Genomic DNA, 23269 nt, shown 5'->3' on the forward strand with positions numbered 1-23269 from the left:
CATCTGGAGAAGTTTTGGCAAGGTCCAGCCTGTTGATCTCATGGGACACAGGCCAAGCCATAGCCTGGCCCAGCACAGAACCAACCCCAAAATTGATTTAGGGCTGGCTATAAACAGCTTGAATTTCCCCCCGCCCCCCGGCAACCCCCTCCACCCATTTTACTGTGTGCCACTCTATATAGGCAGAGCAATAAGGGAAAGAAAGGGGTTTTAGTGAATTTTTAAATGCCTTGTTCCTGCTTTATTGCTGGCTCATCCTGAACACTGGCTCTTCCTATAAGTTTTCCCTTAGTTCCCTCCTCTCATCTCCTATATCGCAGCCTCAGTGTGCCCGCAAAATGTCCAAAATCCAGGAATGTGTGTAAAAGGACCTCAAGTTTTGCTTTTTCAGTGGCCTGGGCCGAGTTGGACTGGACCCCCAGAATCGGTGCAGAACCTAATAGATCCGAACCGGTCGATGTTATCTTTCAGAAGCGGCTGTCCTTTTCTCTTTTTTTCTTCTTGTCACTCATCTTTTTGCTGCTTAGGCGACGTTCTGTGACTTCCACAATCTTGATGAGTTTTCCAGGAGGGAGCTTTCCTGGGCTTTGGGTTCCGTTGTCCAATGCCTGTGGCATTTTTAAATGTCTTACCACGTTCTGTGGTCTGGGTTGTTTTTGCCCCGACTGGAGCTGTGGCTGCCCTCCGACCGGAACGGGTATGTAGACGACGGACATCTGGTGTCCTTGTGGTGGGAGGGGTGGTAGGTGAATGTCTGACATTGGAGAAGATCGCTGAGGAGCCATCCAGTTGAAACAGCCTCTCTGTATGTCCCGCTTAACTTCGGAGCTCCGATTTGATGCCTGGGGCAGCACGTCTGTGAAATAAGGTTTCACTCCTGTGATGGCATTGATCTGGTACGCGTTGTGCCCGTCAGCCAGGGCCCTGCTGGGCAACACAGGGCGACGCAGTGTCGCTCCAGAAACGCCACTCACAAAGCTCCCGAGGAGAGCATGCCAGATCCCACCACTTATCGGATTCACGGAGACCCGAGGCGACAGGCTGGCCAAGCTTCGGAGAGCTTCGCGGTTCCAGGGCGAAGCAGGGAAGTCGGTCTCTGTGTGATAAAGCTGAGAGAAGTAAATGCTGAGGGTGATATCTGGGTACGTCATCAGGAGGTCGAACATTTGGCTGATGCAGCAGTGACCGGCCTCATTGCAAGGAGAGTAGTTGGAAAAGAGGGTGATGTGTCCAATGCTGTCATCGTAGTTTATGACGGAGTCCAGATAGCCACCTTCCTCAAACAGCATAGATTCTGGATGGATGCTGTACTGGACGCAGTTGGTCGCTTGGCCCTTCTGCACCGGAGCACCAGAGAAATTCTTTAGTTCGTAAAATATGAGGTGTTCGGGCTGAGGGAACATGGGCCCGTGGGGGAATCCAAAAGCCTGATAAAACTCCCTGTAAGGGACTCTGGCTTCTTCACCTGTCCGGATATGATATGGGCACCGGGAACAGCCTAGAGTCGGAGTCAGCCAGTAGTAAGGCTTCACCACTGTTCCGTGGGTTGCAAGATATTCTTGGTAAAGAGACTCCATCTGTGGGGAAGGGAGTTTTGGCAAGTAAGTGGAGAATCAAAGGTAGACTGTACCTATAATAGGTGCTGGAGTATCTGAAAGTCCTAACACATCCTCTTCAGCCACGCGACATCCCAGGAGCAGCATCTGTGATTCTGTTTTCCATGCCCTGGGAAAATTCACTTTCTACTTTTCTCAATTTATAATCCTGGAAAGGAACAGAGAAATACAGAATAAAGATTCCTGCCCACAAGGAGCTTATACTCTGAACAGGAGACAAACCTAAAATATTGACAACTAGAATGATCTAAATCAAGTGTGTGTGTGTGTGTGTGTGTGTGAGTGCTGAGGATGGGTAACTTCATTGATTTAATAATGATTAGTCCCTAAAGGTTCTAATCTGTAGGAGCTTTCAGATTTGTGATTCTATCAAAGCCCTAAGAGAAAGATATATGTATGGAATCAGGTTCATGGGGCTGCTGCTTCTCCTCTGCCTCTTCTAAAAGATTATAAAGGCTTTTAAGATGTTTTTAATGGTATTTAAGTATTTACTATGTGCTAGGCACTCTGCCAAGTGCTGGGTCAGACACAAGATTATCAGGTTGGACACAGTCCATGTCTCACATAGGGCTCAAAACCTTAATCTTCCGTTTACAGATGAAGTAACTGAGGCCCAGAGAAGTTAAATGATTTGCTCAGTCACCCAGGACGAAAGGTGGAGCTGGGATTAAAGCCCAGGTCCTTTGATTCCCAGGACCATGCTCTTTCCACTGGGAATTGCTGCTATCTTGCAAGCTAAATGGAGATTGGGAGACTTGTCTTTTCAATGAAGCTTTATTTTTACTTTTTTATCGTATTTGTTAGGCACTTACTCTTTGCAAGGCACTGTTCTAAGCACTGGGGTAGATACAACGTAATCAGGTTGGACACAATCCACGTCCCACATGGGGCTCATAGTCTAAATCCTCATTTTAAGAGGAAGTGACTGAGGCACAGAGAAGTGAAGCGACTTGCCCAAGGTCACACAGCAGACAGGTGGCAGAGGTGGGATTAGAATCTAGGTCCTTGTGACTCCCAGCCCGTGCTCTATCCACTAGGCCACACTGCTTATCCTCATCAAGTCAGTCAATAGTATCTACTGAGTAAAGTACTGTACTAACCACTTGGGAGAGTAGAAAACAATAGAGTTGGTAGACACAATCCTTGTGCACCACTAGTTTACAGTCTTCAAGGGAAGACAGACCCAAAAGGTTCATTGGCAGCTAAGCCAAGGCTGCTAACAAGGGTACAATAGGTGGGACATTTTTTTGTTGAGGCTACCCATCAGCTCCTTACTAGTGGTATTTACTGAGTGCCTGCTGTGTGCGTCTTTTACTTACGTTAGCAGTGCTCTGTGCACAGTAAAATGCTCACTAATAAAGATGATGATCAGGGCAGTGGTCTAGCCAGAGATCAGTCATTAGTAGAAGAGAACTCCCTCCACCCTCATTGTAATGGCCAAATCATTAAAGTAGAAATGTCTTCCTCTGTCCCCAAGGCCAGCAGAAGCCATCTGGCTTCAGAAACCATCCCTTCTAACTCTGTCTTCCATTGCTTCTGGAAACCTGGTCTGCTGAAGTCCCTTTGTCTTCAAAGAGCTGGGACAGGAGTATTGGTTGTCCGGGTCACGTGATCTCTGTCGGGCTAATTGGTGGGCAGACGGGATCACACAGTTGAATTTACCTTAACTGAGCTGAGGCAGTTTATTTCACCAGCTGTCTCTGTCCCCACCAGTGACTTCCCCCTCTCTCCCTCTCTCTTCCATTTTGCCTGCCTTCAGGGATTTCACAGCACTCCAAGTTCTGGCATCACCCAGGACTAAGGATTTAGAGCTTTCTGATTGCTAATTACCGCTGGCAGCCCTTCCTCTAGCAGGCTGAAAGTTCCCCATTAGATCAGTCCTCAATAGAACCTCAAATAAAAGAACAAGAAAGTCTGATCTCTTTCATCCACCCAAATAAGCCACAGTGGGTACAATCAAAGCCGGGCATATGCTTGAGGAAACTGGAGGAACGAGTGTGTCTCCACAATCTGTGCCCAGTCTGCTAAGAGCAAAAAGCAAACATAACAGCCATAATTACCATTAGTAAGTCTCTATGCTTGGTTTAATTCCAGTTCTGTTCAGGAGCTATCCGTTTCTCAATTGTTTTTCATGTCTTATTTCCCAGTTCCAGGCAGATACCTTTTGAGTTGTTCCATAAGAATCACGTCACATTCTCTCTTCTCCTTCGTCTTTTTATTTTCTATTAGCTTGAGCTAGGCTGCAGCCTGGTAGGTTTTTCTGAGGTGTGGTCAGTGAATAATCACAATGGTTACCAAGTGCCTAATGCTAGGATACCTACATAACACCTTTAAATGTGCTTTCCATTTCAAAACCCTCTCTACTCATAGTAGTAATACTGTGGTTTTTGTATGGTGCTTTCACTCCCAAAGTGCTTTCATGTTACTTATCTCATTCCTACCTTCACAACACACCTGTGAGGTGGGAAGGCAGGTGGTGGTATCCCCATTTTGCAGATGAGGAAGCTGGGGCACAAAGAGAAGTGGGATGGTTTAATAGATAGAGCGCAGGTGGCCAGTGGATAGAGCATGAGCCTGGGAATCATTCATTCATTCAGTCGTATTTGAGGACTTGAGTTCTGATCCTGGCTCTGCCAGTTGCTTGCACTGTGACCTTGGGCAAGTCAGTTAACTTCTCTGTGCCTCAGCGGTAAAATGGGGATACCTGTTGTTCTTCCTACTTAAACTGTGAACCCCGTGTGGGACAGGCAGATCCAGAGAGTGTGCATATAGTAAGTACAAAAGGAGTTTCTGGTTGATGCAGCCCGGTGGGTTGGGGTGTTGGGGTTTGAAGGGGAGTGGCATCCAGGCTCATCAGGACCTCTCCCACAGGACAGGGGCTCAGAAACTTCTACAATGGGTGAGTATGCTAATAGTAATAATAATTGTATTATTTGTTAAGCATTTACTATGTTCCGAACACTGTTAAGTGCTGGCTTAGATGCAAAATAATCAATCAATCAATCGTATTTATTGAGCGCTTACTGTGTGCAGAGCACTGTTCTAGGCACTTGGGAAGTACAAGTTGGCAACATATAGAAACGGTCCCTACCCAACAGTGGGCTCACAGTCTAGAAGGCAACCCTATCCCAATTGGGGCTCATATTCTAAGGGTGAAGATACACAGTGCTCATGTTTGGAATATGTATGGCAATGGACAGAGTGCAAATAAAGGTAGGGAATACTGGTGGAGGCTTTTCCCCCTGTGCTTTTGTTTTGGGGGGCTTTGAGCTGGAGCTTCCAGATTGGGGAACTTGGCTGGTTGTTGGAAAAATCTACATCTTGATGACCAAGAGGCTTAATGGGGGGCAAGTAAAAGTTTTTTGAACTCCAACTGGGACAACTGTCTATGAAATGCAAGAGTAGGGTGATCTCTGCTGTTCAGGGAGACCTTCAGCTTGGTCTCTGCGTTTCCATCAACAAAGCTTAGGTGCATGAAAAACGGGAGTGGAGGAAGTGGCTGAGGGTTGATCCAGGGCTTGGGGCTGGATGTAGTACTAAGTGCTAAATGTGCTTAGCACAATGGAAAAGAGAACAGGAGAAGATTTATGCCTTGTTCTTGATTTATTTTACAATCTAAAGGGACAGTATTGATGAGCATGTACATATTTTATGATGTCTGGGTTTTTTGTTAATGTGATGTTTTAAAAGTATAACAATCCGAAGCAGGCACCACTTTCTAATGCTTGGGAAATGGGATTAAGAGCAGCAGTGTGGCTCAGTGGAAAGAGCCCGGGCTTTGGAGTCAGGGGTCATGGGTTCGAATCCTAGTTCTACCAACTGTCAGCTGTGTGACTTTGGGCAAGTCACTTCACTTCTCTGTGCCTCAGTTCCCTCATCTGTAAAATGGTGATTAAGACTGTGAGCCCCCCGTGGGACAACCTGATCTCCTTGGAACCACCCCAGTGCTTAGAACAGTGCTATGCACATAGTAAGTGCTTAATAAATGCCATTATTATTATTAGTAGTAGTAGTGGTAATAATGGTATTTGTTAAGCACTTACTCTGTGCCAAGCACTGTTCTAAGCGCTGGAGGGGCATACAAGGTAATCAGGTTGTCACATGTGGGGCTCACAGTCTTAATCCCCATTTTACAGATGAGGTAATTCAGGCAAAGAGAAGTTAAGTGACTTGCCCAAAGTCCCACAGCTGATGAGTGGCGGAGCAGGGATTAGAACTCACAACCTCTGACTCCCAAGCCTGTGCTCTTTCCACTGAGCCACACTGCTTCAAGTAGAGAGAGGGAGCTTAATAGGGGGCAGAATTTCAGATCAGATTGGAAAGTTAGGCTACTGAAAGGATGGAAATTTGGGAAGGAGAGGCTTGGAGCTGGGTTTGATGGAGGCCCACAGCAGTCAGTAAGGGGATGACTTCAGGATCCAGAATTCAGTCAATAGTACTTATTGTGTACCTGCTCTATGCAGAGCACTGTACTAAGGCAGTTGGTAAAGTAAAATAGAGTGAGTAGGTAGGTATGAGCCCTTCCCTCAAGGATCTGGCAATCTAGCAGGAGAGAAATTTCAGATAGTAGAAATTAAAGATGTGGCAAACAATGCCAGGCATCAAGCACATAGTACAGTGCTCTGCACACAGTAAGCGCTCAATAAATACGATTGAATGAATTGCAGGTAACACACAACAGCAGCATGGCCTAGTGGATAGAGGATGTCTATCAGAAGGACCTGTGTTCTAGTCTCAGCTCCTCCACTTGTCTATGTGACCTTTCTGCTTCAGTTATCTCATCTGTAAAGTGGGGTTTAAGGATTTGAGTCCTATTCAGGACAGGGACTGTGTCCAACTTGATTAGCTTGTATCTACCGCAGCTCTTGGTCCAGGGACTGGCACGTAGTAAGTGCTTAACAAATACCATTTTTTAAAAGCCAGTTCATTAAGGAGGACCGTCACTGTTTAAAATAGAGAAAGGATCATTGTTCCTGTGCAGATCTTTTCAGTCACGTCCTCAAGCGTGGGCTTAAAAATTTCAATATTGGTTGGCCACTTTAAACCCTGCTACATTATGCGGTTGTGTCTTTAGAGAAGCAGCATGGCTCAGTGGAAAGAGCCCGGGCTTGGGAGTCAGAGGTCATGGGTTCAAATCCCGGCTCCGCCAACTGTCAGCCATGTGACTTTGGGCAAGTCACTTAACTTCTCTGGGCCTTGGGTACCTCATCTGTAAAATGGGGATTAAGACTGTGAGCCCCACGTGGGACAACCTGATCGCCTTGCATCCTCCCCAGCGCTTAGGACAGTGCTTTGCACATAGTAAGCGCTTAATAAATACCATTATTATTATTATTATTATTATTATTATTTAAAGGAACATAATTAGGTGGCTGAATGGCCACAGGGTGGCAGTATAACCTAAAAGGCAAAAAATTATTAAGTCTGCACATAATTCAGACTTCTGTTAGCTCCTACTTAATGATGGTATTTTGTTAAGCTCTTACTATGTGCAAAGCACTGTTCTAAGTGCTGGGGAAGTTACAGGGTGATCAGGTAGTCCCACGGGGGGCTCACAGTGTTAATCCCCATTTTACAGATGAGGTAACTGAGGCCCAGAGAAGTTAAGTGACTTGCCCAAAGTCACACAGCTGACAGTTGGCGGAGCCGGGATTTGAACCCATGACCTCTGACTCCAAAGCCCGTGCTGTTTCCACTGAGCCACGCTGCTTCCCACAGGCAAGAAACCACAGGCAAGGTGTGTAGGGCTTACTGTTGCCCATCTCACCAGAACTTGAATTTTGGCTTTTTCTGCCTTTATGGGACGTCAAAGATGGGAACTTTCAACCTAAACCGGGGAATGAGGAGCCTAGGTACCGCTTGGGAGAGGGTTGAGGGTGAAGCATAGTTGTGCACTGAGTGCTATTGTCCTTTTTGTCCTAGTTTTGCCCTAAATTCTGCTCATATGAGGTGGCTCAAAGGATTTATCAACTTCGTTCTCATGCCCGCACACAGGAAGAAATCTGGTCGGAGAGCGTCCAGATTTCCCTTCACCATCATCGGCCACCTCGTCACAGTTTCCCATTCCACGGAGAACGGGATTGTGTGTCAAAAGGGGGAGCTGAAAAAAGTCAAAAGTGTGGAAAACTTGGTGAAGTGAACTAGATGAGAAGTACATGGGGGAGACAGGCAGGCGGCTGCTGTTGTCAATTTAGCAGGAGGAAAGAAAAGTGTCAGGCCAGGTGGGCAGAAGTTTATATGCAATTGCCAGGCTCATATGGAAGCTTTCGAGACATAGGCTTGGGCAAGCAGAGGGCAGCATTCAGAGCTCTTGTTGTGTATCTTCCCCAGGGGTAACAAGGGCCCAGTTTCCAGGCACAATATGCTCTTTGCGTTTTTGAAATCCTGGCTCTTTATCACTGCCCTCCTTCCAGATTTCCTGCCCGGGCCTTTCTTGACTTGCCAACCAAAATCAGATGCCAGACACCCTCCTGGCCTTGCCCTTTCTTTAGCGCATCCCTGGGAAAAACTCGGGATATAGAGTTTCCTGTAATGTCGGGCGTGGAGCCAATTCAGAATTCAAATATTTGGTAGGATAGCTTTGCAATAGTCTATCTGAGAATATAAGCCAAAGGCCAAGGGTTATTTCTTTTGTATCATTAGAAGGCACCTATACCATTGGGATGTTTGTAAACGTGAACTGATAGGGAGGGACTTGCTTGGGTAAGATCGTTCCTGGGGCATCAATCGCAGTTGCTGCAAAATTGAAGCAAGCTTTTGGTTACAGGGTGATTCCATCCACTGCAATGCCCTGAGTCTGGGGCTTGTCGATGGTCATCCAAACCATCAGCAGAGCTAATTTGGGAGCAAGCAGGATTCTGCCTGAGGAGTGGACATTGGCAAGTCAGAAAGACACCTTTGCTGTGGACAGCCTCTGCTTTCATTTTGATTGAAAGGGAAACAAAATTGCGATCTAATTGTGTAATGCATTAAGGGCTTGTGTTAAGCACTGAGGCATATACAAGAGCATTCAATCACAGACTCAGTTGCACATGAGGCTCACATTCTAAAATTATCAAAGCAAGCATCAATCATATTTATTGAATGCCTCCTGTGTCCAGAATACTGTTCTAAGCACTTGGGAAAGTAGGATGGAAGTTAAAAAGACATCACCGTATGCTTGAGACATTTACAGCCTAACGGTGGAGACAGACAAATGTGCAGTATGTACTATTAGGGGGAGTAGGAGGAAAAACAGATATTACCAGTAAAAGCAGGAGTAAGGAAAGATGAATAGGTGAATCGATAAGTTATATAAATTGACATGTATTTTGAAGGCAAGATTCTTCCATTCATCCTGAAGCACTTCAGTTGCAGTTTTTATACAAAGAAAGCTAATGGAAAAAGAAAAAGTGCTTCCTTTTAAGAAGAAATCTATTTTAAAGACTGTAGTGACTTAAAAATCCCAGTAGGAAACGTCGACCTCCTATTATCACGTGATTATTTGCTCAATTTCAAAAGTAGGTAGGACTGTGAAAATGTTCTGCTACTAAGTTAGAAAGTCAGTTGCTTTCACTATTAACTTTATTTTTCTTTTGTAATAATATAATGTAGATAGTCTTCTGTCATTGCCACCTTTAAGTTACAAATTTATCTCCATTTAGGTAAGGAAGTGAAGAAGTTGGTACTGTCATTCTTGCCGATTGGAATGCTCCATGCAGTTTTTGAGGTTGAACAGGTAAGTGCCAAATCTCCCATGGGCTCCTCACAGACCAGGGCTATTTCTTTAACTTTTGCTGGATCTTCCCAAGTTCTTGGTCCACTGCTATGGATCCGCTAGCCACTCAAAACTAATGAATGGGTAAATAAAACAAAATAGAATCCTTCCAACGTCCTCCTTTCACGTATCCAGTAATCATGAATTTTCCATCAAAAACAAGTCGGTTTGCTTCTCAGGGAATGTCATTGCAGAAAACTAGAGCCAGGTGATCTCACTGATGAAGGAAACCTGGACTGTATTCCTGATGTCCTCACTTTGTTTATTAAAGGGAGTTGGATTTCTCCCCTCCCTCCTCCTGCCTTGACTCCTGTCAAAGTGAGTTCCTTGGGGGCCTAGAAGAAACACAGAACTACCAAGCAGTACCTCAGTAAGCGTATAACTGAAAATACTTAGGTTTTTGGCATTGTTCTGACTGGGGAAATCATTTGTAGTACCAGAGGTTGAGAAGCTTCCAGGTAATACTGTGAAAATATTTGCATTTCCTTCAGGATTTAAAGATGTGTATGGGCTTCTCCATGAATGACACAGTGCCTCCTAAGATTTCTAAGCCTTGCCCTTTCCTCAGTATGAAAATGACAAGGATTTCCCACCAAGTGATATTGTTTAACTTTTCTTCTTGGGTACCATTGAACTACAGCCATCTATACTTTTTGCCTAAAGTCTTCATTTAGACTTTTTAAATAAAGATAATAATTGTGGTATTTAAGTGCTTACTATGTACCAAGCATTATTCTAAGCACTGTGGTAGCTACAAAATAATCAGGTCCCACATGGGGCTCACGGTTTAAGTAGGAGGGGGAGAATATTGAATCCCCATTTTGTTGAGCAGGAAACTGAGGCAGAGATAAGTTAAGTGACTTGCCCAAGGTCAAACAGCAGAGATGCGGCAGAGCTGGGATTAGAACCCAGGTCATCTGACTCATTTGGAGGACTTTAGGGGTCAATGTGATCGTGGAAGAACCTAACATAATATAGCATTCTTCAAGCTTGTGGGCAGGAAAGGCGTCTACCCACTCTGTTATGCTCCCAAACATTTTGTACAGTACTATGCACATAGTAATCTCGCAATAAATACTATTGATTGATTGATTTGCGCATCACAACCAGAAGCAACAGCAGGCTTTTGACTTGGGAGGTTATATAGCTTTGGGTGGAATTCCTCTTGTAGCCAGTTTTCTGATTCTTTCAGAAGAGTTTGTAAGAGTGAGAAAATTAATTTTCATTCATCACCCTCTCCCCCCCCGATAGCCACCTAACCTGAAATACTTTATAAGAATAAGTGTAGTAAAGTGTTTACTAGGTGTCAAGCACTGTACTAAACACTGGGATAGGTACAAGATAATCAGGTCAGACACAGTTTCTGTCCCACATGGGGCTCAGGGTCTAAGTAGGAGGGAGACCTGATTAACTTGTGTGTCTCAACACTTAGAACAGCGCTTGACACATAGTAAGCCCTTAACAAAGACATAATTATCCCTTCTAGACTGTAAGGTCCTTGTGGACAGGGACATGTCTTCCTAGTGCTTAGTACAGTGACTTGCCCAAGGAAAGCACTCAATAAATATGATTGATGCAGTTCTATTAATTTGGATTTTACAGATAGGGAAACAGAGGGACAGAGACAGAGCTGGGATTAGAATCCAAGTTCTCTCTCTCCTAGGGCCGTTCTCTTTCCATTAGACCACACTGCTTCTTCAGGGCCGGACTGCCACCAGAGATAGAATCAGCGGGTGGCATCCTTTCAATTTGCGGTGTGAGTGCTTTAATTCCAGGATCCCTGCATGTTCGTCTGTCCTCTGATGCACTATTTCCAAATAGCCTTGATTAGACAGTCTAGGTGTGTGCCATCTATTGGCATTTATTAAGGATTTAATTTTTATGGCAGATTGGTGCCTGAGCACATCATGCCTCTTCTTTTCCTGTCATTGCCTCTCCTCTGAGTAAGTCAGGGTAGGAGAGAAACAGAAAGGAATTCTTTAATACTGTACTTTGAACTCAAACAAACTTATTAGTGGTCTAAAAAGCTTTCCTCCAAAGCACGTGTGATCCAGCAGTAACACTTCCTTTTACTCATTGCTGGTAAGCCTAATGTGACCTTGTTTTCCTGCCTGAAGAGATTTCACCTAGGGAATGTTGAATTGAATTCCTAAAGAACATATGACTGAGAAGGGGAACACTAGATTTCCCTGCTCTCCTTTCACTTAAAATTTCATCCTGGATAAAGTTAAGTGGTGTTTCTTTCTAGTAACAAATTCATGGTACCATTGAACTTTTAATTGTTTAAAACTCTATTTGATTCTTTATGGCCTATAGTCTGCAGTGTGAGTCTATGGAGAAACCCACCACCTACACCAAAGAGCTTAAAAAAGTAAAAAACTATGCACATATGCATGTTTTGGGATATTCACTTGAGAAAAAATTTGTGCTGTATGAATAGGGTTTCACTGGCTTTTTCCTCATCCTCCCGCCAATAGGAAGGAGGATGGTATCAAAGTTTGACTCTTATTTACAAGATCATTGAAAAGTCAGAGAAAGTTGGGGCAAGGTGCAGACTGAGAGAGGGAGGGCTTGGATTTGTGGGTGGGTGAACTGAGGAAAGTGGGTTGGTGGATGGGAGAGAGAGTAGGAAATTGAGTGTGTTTTCATTATTCGAGTGCCTATAGTGTCTTCCTAGGCTTGCTCAGACCCTGATCTGGCCCCAGTAGGTGCTAAAAAAGAGGGGTTTTTTTTTTGGTTCTGGATCATTCCCTTGCCAAAGGATTTTGGACATGCAGAGATGGATAAGAGCAATGGAAAACTGGAATGGTTTTGCTGGCAATGGAGTGACATTTCTTCTCCCAGCCTGGGAATCCACCGTCTCAGCAGTGAGGGCAAGCAGAAGGAGCACAGGCTTGAAAGTCAGAGGACCTACCACTTGTCTGCTGTGTAACCTTGGGCAAGTCACTTAACTACTTTGTGCCTCCCTCCTATTTAGATGGTAATCCCCATGTGGAACCTGATCATCTGGTACCCACCCCATTGCTTAGTACAGCGTTTGACAAATGCCACAATTATTATTATCATACTGCCTTTCTTCTGCCCTCAAGACCGCTTGCCCTCCCATCTACATTGCCGAAGAGGCAAAGTAAAGCTCTCAGAGAGAAGTAGAAGCCCCATGTGGGACATGGACATACGCTGTGTCCAACTTGATTACTTTGTATGTACCCAGAGCTTAGAACAGAGCCTGGTATGCAGTAAGCACTTAACATATATCACAAAGAAAAAAAGTAACAAAATAGAATACTGTATTTTAAAGCACGTTGCTGCCTTTGTAATTCTTTGAGTGCCACTTTATATGGACAGTGACGCCTGCATTTATGTTGGGTGGAAAACCCTGCTCATGTGGGCATTTTTCGGATGTGGGGTACTGGTGTTCTTGGGAGCGCTCTCAGAATCGAGATCACCAGTGTTGTTTTCAGGTTTCTCTTCTCTAGCACAAGTGCAGAGTAATGAACTCAGGCCTCTTGAAACTTCTCTGCTCATGTGATATGTTCCTGTTTTTCATTTGTAAAGTTTGGGTGCCCTAAGCAGCAGATGGTCTGATCTGGCACAAATTGGTGGCATTAGATACCAGTCGAGCCATCTGACTTGTTTTGGATGAGAGTGGGGTTCCCCTCAGGCAGATCTTGCCTGAACCCTGTAGATGGGTAGAATGAAGCATGTGCATGTTCTTTTCTCTCCTCCTCTCTTCCCCATTCAATCCCCCCTTCCCTATCAATCCCCTTAAAGTGATCAAATTTTTGTAAACAAAGCAAAGGCCGTAGGTTCATTTCTGAGAGGTTGCTATGGGTAGGACAGAGCTGTGGAAAAGCCTGAAATATCCTGTCCTCGTGTGGGTGGGCTGAAATCAGTGTTCCTGAGGCAGAGCCTGAAATGGGTCTAGTGGCAAAATGTGGATCATGTCTACACGACACCACCCTGCTGTTATTTAGTTGCACTTGACCTGTTCTGTGCAGGTTTCACAGAGAAATAGCACGGCTTAGTGGATAAGAGCATGTGCCTGGGAATCAGAAGGACCTGGGTCCTAATCCCGGCTCTACCACGTCAGCTGTGTTACCTTGGGCAAGTCACTTAACTTCACTTTGCCTCAGCTGTAAAATGGGGATTAAGACTGTGAGCCCCATGTGGGACAAGGGACTATGTCCAACCCAATTTTTCTTCTATCCCCCCCAGTCCCTGGCCCATAGTAAGCGCTTAACTATTGCCGCTATTGTTATTATTATTTTCTGGTTGAGGGACCTAAGAAGACACATCTCTTCCAGACTGTTATTTTCTTGGTGTGGCCCCCATCCATAGGTACTGTTTTGACTTAAGAAAGTTCAAAGTCCGGAAAAATAAGTTGGAGGCAGCCCTAGTCCTGGCTTCAAAAGAATTCTCCTGGCCACAGAGTGCAAGAACTTTCGATTTCAATGCTCAGAAAGACTTTCAGGTTTTTAAAAGTCCAAGCATTTTGTTTTAGGAATACTCAAAATAAAGTAATTGGGGGGCATGTCTGAGTTTTCTAAACAGGATATTAAATCTACTGGGCTTTTGGTAATGAAGCTTCAAGCAGAGTGTATAAAGTTATAGCTGGATGTTCTATGCTGAGAAAAATGATTCTTGAAGAAATAAATGATTCAGGAATGGAATCTGTTTAAGCTATTTCTGAAAGTTTTAGTCAAGAATGAATCTTCTACTCCCTGTAGGCAGATCAAATCTTATCCTACTGTAAGTAAGCACATTCTTTTTATGAAACTAAATTTGCTCTGAATAAGAATTTAAAAATACAATGTAGTTCTTACCATTTCTGTGGGGTACCTAATTTTGTGCAAATTTCCCTGTGCTAGGTGATGCATTTTGAGTAGAGGCAAAATGAAATGATTGTTTTTTGTCAGCTGGTTCTAATAAATCTGCTAGAAGCTGACACGTAGACAGGGTTGAACTAGTCAGGGGCCCTTAATATTTCACTTGGGCCCCCTGGGGTGGTGGAGGAGAATGCGGAGGTATTGATTGTCATCATTTTTTGGCCATTAGTCCAATTTTACACTAGACAGTGTAGTTTTTCAGCTACTCTGTTCCCTATCCTGTACTCTGGGTTGGGATTGGGGAAGGGGCAGCAATATTTCAAATGTCTGTGCCGTAGCCTCTGGCCTGGCTCCTTCCCAACCGTGAGAAGCAGAGCCACAATAATTATGGTATTTGTTGAGGACTGTGTATCCAGCACTACTGAGTGCTGGGGTAGATGCAGGATAATCCGGTCAAACACAGCCCCTGTCCCATGTCAGTTTCACAGACTAAGGGGGATAGAAGTTTGTCTCTTCTGATTTCTTTTTCCAGCAATGTCGTGACTCTTTGTAGAGGAAGCAGGGTGGCAGAGTGTTTGACATCCTGATGAGGTAAAGGTTAATAGTTGTTTCCAGGGGGAGCCAGGCTAGAGGTTTGGAAGAAGTGGGCCCCAAGAGAGCACAGAGTGAGAGTCTGGGGTGACTTTGCCACGTGCCCAGCTGGAGGGCAGGTCCTCTCATGCCCAGTTAGGGCATGTGGAGCTGCATTTTGCAGGAGGTCCATGAGCCTGAGGCTGATTTGGACTATGCAGGCCTCTGGGAGGAGCTTCTGCAAGCAAGACTAGGCAAGACAACGACACTGCTCAGCATCAGGCTGCGTCCCTTGTGTTTCATCCTCCCTCCGCAGGGTGGAAAAATGCAGATTCCTTCAACCTCCCAGTCAGTCCCTGGACAAGTGCCTTGAATGGCCTTGAAGATGGATAATGCAGGCTTGAAGGGTCGGAGGTCAAGTTCACCCGCCTGCAAGTCTGGAGGCTTATCTCCTCCAGAATCATTCTACACCCCTGGCCCCAGGACTCATGTCAGTGGGGAGACAGGTGTAGGGGAGGTGCATATGTGGGATTATTATTGCCCCTGACTGGATTTGGAAAGTAGGGAGACTTCTTGGAGGGACTTGTCTCGGGTCCAGAAACTTTTGGCTGTAGTCCTGGCTGGGCTGGATGTTTCAGAAAAGCAGGCTTTGGAGATTTTTCACTTTTCCCGGTGTGCAGCCAGAATCTCAGGAGAAAGACAAATTTTTCCACCAGCCCCTCTCCTGAGATCCTACTATTTCTGCAGCTGCTTTCAACCAGGGCCTGAAAAAGAAAAGCAAAAAAGCCCACAGGGCCTGGAGTACCCACGCTTCAATCATCGAAGCTTTTGGATGAGCTAAGTGGAAAAAAGTTGTGGTGAATAAAAGAGAAGGTGTGTGTGACATATTCCATGTGTAAGCCTTCTCCTGCAGCTCTGATATCCCATTGATGGCACCTTAAGATTTCAGCATTTTGTGCCGTCTCCTTAACAGTCCTTTATCAAAATGACCTCAGGGAATGAAAGATTTAAGGTTCCGTAGTCCCCCTAGTCACTAGAGTAGAGCTTGCTCTTTGTAGATTTTTCTCCTGTAGCACACACATGCAGAGAAAGAGAGAGTGGTGAAAAGCCATCTATCCCTGTTTTAATCACTTCTTGTGTAAGGTCTATGGATTGAGTCCAACACAAATAATAGCACCATTTAGGAGTGGAACTGTACCTTCTGCCATTTGAGGGCCAGAAATACAGGTTCAGGGGGATGTCAAGACTAGAAGATGCGGGTAGATGAGTTTGACAGCGAGTCGTTACTCGTATGGTTTGGTCTCTAAGGGTAGGCCTACAGCGACCACATGTATCCATCTATACGGTCCTCTTAGACTTAATGCACCTCGAGAGCAGGGATCGTGCCTACCAACTGTATTGTGTTCTCCTAAGCTCTTAGTACAATGCTGTGCAAGAAGTAGCAAGCGCTCCGTGAATACCACCGAATGATGGTCCCTGTCTTGGAGGAGAAGGCTGAGGCGGCACTCTAGCTTTGAAGAGATGGGAGGCTGAGGGAGTTCCTCAGAGGGACTTGGTTACTCCCTTCCTCAGGATGAGCCCGTGCTGGTTTTCTGGCAGCAAACTCTGAGGACCACCCTTCACTCTTGCAGCCTTTGGGAGGCTGCCAGACCTTGTACTGGACAGGTGCAAAAGCAATCTCCTCATCCCCTCTCCCACCTTCCTGCCAAAACTCAGAGGGAAAGGATTTCCTCCTAGAACCTCTTTCCTGAATGGGCATTCAGGAGTCAAATGGAAGGGGTCCCTCCAGCACCTAGGAAGGCCTGGTTGCATAGGTGGTGAGGTATTGCTGAGCTCTGACCTTCTGGCCTTGACTGCCCCATTGCCCTTCCTCTCTTCTTCCTGGAAACCAATCTAGGGACACACTTTTTTGAATTCCACTGATCATGACTCTCAGGGCCCTTAGAGGACTGTGGGTTGTATTTAGTCATCCATTCACTGAGTATCATCGATGAATGCCTACTGAGAGCAGAGTAACAGAAGTAGACGGCACAGTCCTTTCCCCTGAGGATCTTACAGTCCAGTGGGATTTCAGCTCTTTTGCTGATACAGTATGGGTTAATGTGGGTTGTTGGGCGTCAGCTGCAGCTTCCCAGCTGCAAAACCAGGGTGAGGGCAGGCCCACCTCACAGAGCTGTTGTGAGGATTAGCTTATCTTTAAAAAAAAATATTGTAAAGGTATTTGCCAAGCGTACCGGACTGGAGAAAAATGAACAAGTATCTACAAAGGACTCTGTGAGGGGCTTCATTTGGCTGATAAGATCACTCCTTTGGCCGATGTAATTTCCTGGCAGGATTACTGTGGGGGGGCTTTGTTGTCAGGCAACACTGACATTATGCAGAGCTCATTTAGGAGGGGCCGACTGACATGAGTTATTATTTTATCACTGAGGAGCTGTGATGTGAGGCCCTCAGCAGCAGGAGTTGTCTGTGAGAGATTCACTTGACAGACGGCCTTTGTGCATCCTAACTGGGGAGAGATGTCCAGAACCAGTGAATACGCTTCACTTAAATCTGGTTGAAACAGGCCATTCTGGTGATTTGAATGGCAAGTCAGGAAAGTGTGTGTGTGTGTGTGTGTGTGTGTGTGTGCGCGCACGTGCGCGCGCACACATAAAATTGTTCTTCATCTGTTGGTTGTGGTGGGTTTAATCAGGCCTCCTTTTTTTTTTTTTTCAAAGTAGGGAAATAAGGGAAAATCATTTGTCCCTCTAACACATTTGGGGTGAACATTGTGTACCAGAGCAGAAGCATTCTCACCCTACAGCCTGGTGGAAAAGAGTGCAGGCCTGGAAGATGGGGGAACCTGGGTTCTAATTCTGACTCTACCAAGTGCCTGCTTTGTGACTTTGGTCAAGTCGTTTGATTTCTGTGCCCCAGTTTCATCTGCACAATGGGCATTCAATGCTTGTTCTCCTTTCCCGTTGGACTGTGAGTCCCAAATGGAACAGGGACAGTGTCCGACATGATTTATCTTGTATCTACCCAGCTCATATAGTAAATTGTTGTTATTATTATTATTGTTAGTGCAAATGGTCCCAATGCTTCAGGGACCAGGCAATTGATGTCTTGAGCCACCTAGGATTTGGGAATTTTGACATCAGTAGGATATGAGCTTGAGTTGTGTAGGTTGTGTTGAGCCATCCTCTCTCTTGCCTGGGCTCTCAGTAGCCACTAATACAGCGACATGGCAGCTGGAGAGGCTGCAGTCTGTGAGGTGAGAGCAGAATCTCTCTGGGTGTTCTCCTCGAGAGCTGCAGCTGCTGTGCCCTGGGCTGCTTCGAACACTGCTGCTGTATGCAGACCTCATGTCTACCATATGCATTGTTGGGGGTTGATTTGTTTTGTTTTTGTTTTATGGTGTTTAAGCGCTTACTATATGCCAGGCACTGTACCAAACATGATGGTAGATACCAGGAAATCAGGTTGGACATAGTCCATGTCCGGTGTGGGGCTCACAGTCTTCATTCATTCAGTCCTATTGAGCGCTTACTGTGTGCAGAGTACTGTATTAAGCTTGGAAAGTACAATTTGGCATCAGATAGACACTCCCTACCCAACAATGGGCTCGCAGTCTTAATTCCCATTTTACAGATGAGGTAACTGAGACACAGAGAAGTGAAGTGACTTGCCCAGGGTCACACAGCAGACAAGTGGAAGAACTGGGTTTAGAACCGAGGTCCTCCCAACTCCCAGGTCCGTGCTCTTTCCACTAGGCCATGCTGCTTCAGTAGATCGCTTGGCACGTAGTAAGCACTTAACAAGAACCTCGATGATTATCGTTATTATTAAGAAAAAGACCCAACATCCTCCCACCAGTAGAAAACTGAAAGAAACCAGAAGATACTTTTCCTGCCCTCCCAATTGCCTGGGAGGCTTCAACTGAGCCAAGTCCCACACAGAATCCATCACTCCTCCTGTCATTAAAAGCAGCTTAAGCAGTAACCATACAGAATAATCCTAAAGGCTAATAACCCTTTGTTGTCTTGTTTCAGTGCCTTCAGCACACCTAAGAGCTAAGCATACCTCATAGCTTATTGCCTCATTAACCCCACCCCCGTGTTTGGGCGGGTGGTAGATACTGTAACATCCATGTAATAGAGGAGAAATATCTGACTCACCTTGAATCCCCCCAAGGAGATGGTGTTCTTTCTCAAACTGACCTCTCGGTTGTGCTTTGGGCCCGATCAACGAGGCCCTTGCCAGACTTGATTGCAGCTCCTGAGAACATGGCCACACTAGCATTCCACGCTACCCCACCTGTCCCCTCAATTCAGCGGATAAATTTAGGACCAGGTGTGAGCAGCCCATTCGATCCTTTCTGAGGTCCACATTTGCTTTGGATCATCAACAATTTATTATTATTATTTTTTCCCTGACCACCTTCAGTCCGTTTCATCACAGTGCCCTCCCTCTGTTGACATAATAATAATGATTATAATAACTATGGTGTCTGTTAGGCAGTTACTAGGTGCCAAGCACTGTAGTGAGCGCTTGGGTAGATTCAAGGAGTCAGGTGAGATCCCGTCCCCCATGGAGCTCCTGGTCACAGAGTTCCCTTTGAAACCAGGGAAGGTTATTTTGTCGGGACAAAACCAGATGAATTGCTAGAGATGCACCACCATCTCCGCTGAACTTGCCCAAATTTATCCCTGAGATAAAGCCCAAAGGATAACATTTCTGCTGCTTGACTTGGGGAGATTTCCTCTACTCCAACAATCAGCTTTTTCGCCTGCAACCCCAGGGGAGCAGCAAGCAGAACATTTCTTCACTGCTTTGCCCTTTGAACTCCTTGGCCCCATTTCTTCTCCCTGTGAAAAAAATTGGCTAGAAATGACCTAATGCACATTTCCAGTCCTAAAGCATGACCTAATAGGAGGAGTGCAGACTGGGTTCTAATCCTGGCTCTGCCACTTCAATCAATCCATCAGTAGAATTTATTGAACACTTACTGCATGCAGAGTACTGTACTAAGCGCTTGGGAGAGACATAAGTACTGTGGGGCTGAGGGAGGGGACAGATCCAAGAGCAAGGAGTAGGGGAAACTGAAATGAGGGCCTAGTTGGGAAGGCCTCCCACACTTTTCTGCTGTGGAACCTTGAGCAAAGTCACTTCTGTGAGCTTCAGTTTCCTTTAGACTGTGAGCCCTGTGGGACAAGGACTGTGCCCAACCTAATCATTCAGTCATATCTATTGAGCGCTTATTGTGTGCAGAGCATTGTACTTAATCTTGGGAGAGTTACAATATAACAACCCTATTATATTGTATCTATCCCAGCAGGGTGCTGGATACATAGTAAGTGTTTAAGCAACTATTATTATTATTATTCTCCAAGCATGGTTTGCCAGTTATCCCTATGGATGGGCTGGTCCCTTGTTTCACTGCCTTGTCACATCTCTCCTTGTAGTTGTGGTAGAGTGGCTGCAGGGTGAAAGACAGGTAAAATAGATGGAACTTTAACCAGCATCCTGGATTCTCCATATTGAAATGTGGCAGACCTCTCATAACAAGGGAGAGAAAAGAAATGCCTTTTGGCAGAAGATGAGCCTGAATAGGAAATCACTGTGAGCTGGCCGGGGAGGAGAGAGGGAAGTGAGCGGGACAGAGAAACGGTGGAAGGATTGATTCAGATGGAAAACAAGAGAAGGGCATCTGAAGGTTAAGTAACTTGGGGTTGGGGGGAAAGACGGCAAAAAAGAGAAAATAAGCATGGTAGAAAAATTAGACTTGTAAAAAAACAGGTCCAGCAAAAAGCAGAAGGAAAGAAAGATCCGCTAAGATATACAACAGAAGGAAAAAATGTGCAATGAAGTAAAGGAAAGAAACAGAGGATAAAACACCAGGGACATACAGTAAGGCCTTTTTTTTTCCAAATCATTAAATAGAATACCTAATGCCAAAATATTATAATAAAAAGATGCTTGTGAAATATACAGCTTAGCCATTTCTGGCTTATAAAGAGGCCTCCACAGAGCCAATTCATTTGACTTTGAAATGTGCCAGAATGACGTACACTTTCTGCCCTAGGTTATCACCATTCTTACCAGTTCCCTCCCCTGTTTTATTTCCCACTTGCCTCAAACATGCACCCACAGGAGCTTTGCCTGCTAATCAACGGGTGGGACCCGTTTTGCCTGTCTCAGCCAGGCATCTGAATACTGCTCCCTACTAGGGTAAGATAGGCCAGCTGGATTTTCATTTGAGTGCCCCTTTAATTTCGTGGGAGGAACCCAAGCATTTGGAGACAGAAACTCATTGATAGAGTGTTTGAGCCTTTCCTAAGGGAACCAGTGTGCTGTAGTCCTGTAGATGCTCCAAGAGGGAAGTTACCTTCTGTGTCACATGCAGCAACATCCCTTTCCTTGTCCTCTCCTTTGAGAATTGGGTTTGGGATCCTGTCCAGGCTTACCACAGTAGGGGAATCCCATGAACCTTCTCGTTGCACCTCTTTAGCCGTCGTATTAGCTGGGGAAGGGAATTGAAGGGACCGTATTGTTCTTATTCTGGATCAGAGTCGAACTTGGGCCCGAAGATGAGTCCTAATTAAAAGTTTCCTCTGTTTCCTTAGTTACCCAGGAAGGGTGGGGTTGGGAGAAGGAATGCAACTTTTCTGAGGACTTAAAGGAAGATTTCCATTTGTCCTCACTGGACCCTAAGCCTCTCCTTCTCCTCAGATAGCCAAGAAACTAATGGAGAAGGACCTAGTACTGTACCCAGGAAGTGCTCAAATACTATTGATTTTAGGGGCTCTAGGAGGGCGTCATAACTGTCCAGAAACAGCAGCATGACCAATTTATGTCCTGCCTGTGCCAAATATCTTAGGTCACCAGTCTATTCCACCCCAGACCAGTAACAAGATCTGTAACTCTCTCCTCTCCTGCTTTACTTCAGAGGGTTTTAAAGATTTATTACTTTCTTTAATGATATTCGTTAAGTGCTTACTATGTGCCAGGCAGTGTAATAACCTCTGGGGTCAATATAAGATAATCAGGTTGGACACAATCCATGTCTCACAGAAAGCTCACAGTCTTAATCCCCATTTTACAGATGAGGTAACTGAGGCATAGATAAGTTGCCCTAAGATTACACAGACGACAAGTGGCGGAGCTGGGATTAGAACCCAGGGCCTCTGATTCCCAGGCCTGTGCTCTTTTTACTTGGTCACGCTGCTTCTACTTTTTCTACTATGATGGCAGAGGCAGGAAGGCCTAACGAAGATAAAGGAGGCAGAAGATCAGGGCTCTAGTCACAGCTGTGGCATTTTCCTACTGGGTCATCTCAAGTTTGTTATTTAGCCTCTCAGCAGCTGTTTCCTCATCTATAAAATGGAGGTAATAATACCTGCCTCTCTCTGTCGTATAGGACTGAGGTCAGGATAAAATGAGATCATTGATTTTTTTTCTTTTTAAGTACCTTATAAGTACAAGCGGCACACAGATCCAAGGGATTTTGATGATGTGAGGGTCCTGACTACCTTAGGGTCACTCAGGGAATGGAATACTGATCCCAGGATGTCGGGAGTCTCTGCCATCTAAGCGAACCATTTTAGACTGTGAGCCCACTGTTGGGTAGGGACTGTCTCTATATGTTGCCAACTTGTTCTTCCCAAGCGCTTAGTACAGTGCTCTGCACACAGTAAGTGCTCAATAAATACGATTGATTGATTGCCATCCCTGATAGCCGATGATAGCCTGTAAACTTGTAGTGGTGTGTGTCCGTGGAACCAATTCCTGCAGTACAATGAGGCTGGATTTTGTGCCAGTGACACAGCTGAACAAAAAGGCAGCGTGGACTAGTGGATAGAGCATGGTCCTGGGAGTCAGAAAGACCAGGGTTCTAATCCCGGCTCTGCCCTTGTTTGCCAAGAGATCTTGGGCAAGTCGCTTCACTTCTCTGTACCTCAGTTACCTCATTTGTAAAATGAGAAGTAAAACTGAGTACCATGTGGAACAGGGACTGTGTCCAGCCTGATTAGCTGGTAATAAATACTGATGATGATCTACACCAGGACTCAGTTCAGTGCCTGGCACATAGTAAGCGCTTAACAAAAACCATTTAAAAAAAAAAATTCTGGGGCCTGCCTCCTCTGTGCACATTCTGCCTGCTGCTAATTTGCTGGATTCAGAACGGAGCAATTTCACAAATTTGACGTGTTCGTGTATGTACGTATGTATAAAAGGAGAGATGAAAAAAGCTAATTAGATTCCAGCCACATCTGTCAAAACTTTAACCCTTCACCTTAGTAAAAACATAATCCAGGATCAAACGCCAGAATCCTGCAGATGTACATACAGTGGGTAATGTTGCCTTTGAAAATACTCTGCCGGTGGCTGGTGGTATTCTGAAAGGCTGATGAGAAATCCAGGCCTGGCCCTGCTAAAAGTATTTGAAATCCGAAAGGAAAAAAAGACATTCCAATTCAGTAACCATTTAATGTATCGCAGTGCTGCTCTCCCCACCG

At 45.2% G+C, this 23269-nt stretch overlaps 2 protein-coding genes across 3 annotated transcripts in view; one reads left to right on the forward strand and one right to left on the reverse strand.

The window, feature by feature from the left end:
• Positions 1-467: 467 nt before the first annotated feature.
• On the reverse strand, positions 468-1577 carry APOBEC4 (apolipoprotein B mRNA editing enzyme catalytic polypeptide like 4). Its single transcript, XM_038758598.1, has one exon. It carries the CDS (start codon positions 1575-1577, stop codon positions 468-470), a length of 1110 nt encoding a protein of 369 aa, XP_038614526.1.
• A 7680-nt stretch (positions 1578-9257) lies between these two features.
• Positions 9258-23269, forward strand: part of RGL1 (ral guanine nucleotide dissociation stimulator like 1) — a 151843-nt gene continuing 137831 nt past the window's right edge. For both annotated transcript variants that reach the window (XM_038757773.1, XM_038757775.1), the window contains exon 1: positions 9258-9333. The gene's annotated coding sequence lies outside the window, so the exon portion shown is untranslated. The remainder of the gene's footprint in view (positions 9334-23269) is intronic.

Source organism: Tachyglossus aculeatus, chromosome 16 (genome assembly GCF_015852505.1).
Source record: "Tachyglossus aculeatus isolate mTacAcu1 chromosome 16, mTacAcu1.pri, whole genome shotgun sequence".
In the NCBI taxonomy this organism is placed as follows: Eukaryota; Metazoa; Chordata; class Mammalia; order Monotremata; family Tachyglossidae; genus Tachyglossus; species Tachyglossus aculeatus.

Coding starts and splice junctions, on each gene's coding strand:
- APOBEC4 (XM_038758598.1), bottom strand. CDS start 1,577: ATGGAGTCTCTTTACCAAGAATATCTTGCAACCCACGGAACAGTGGTG.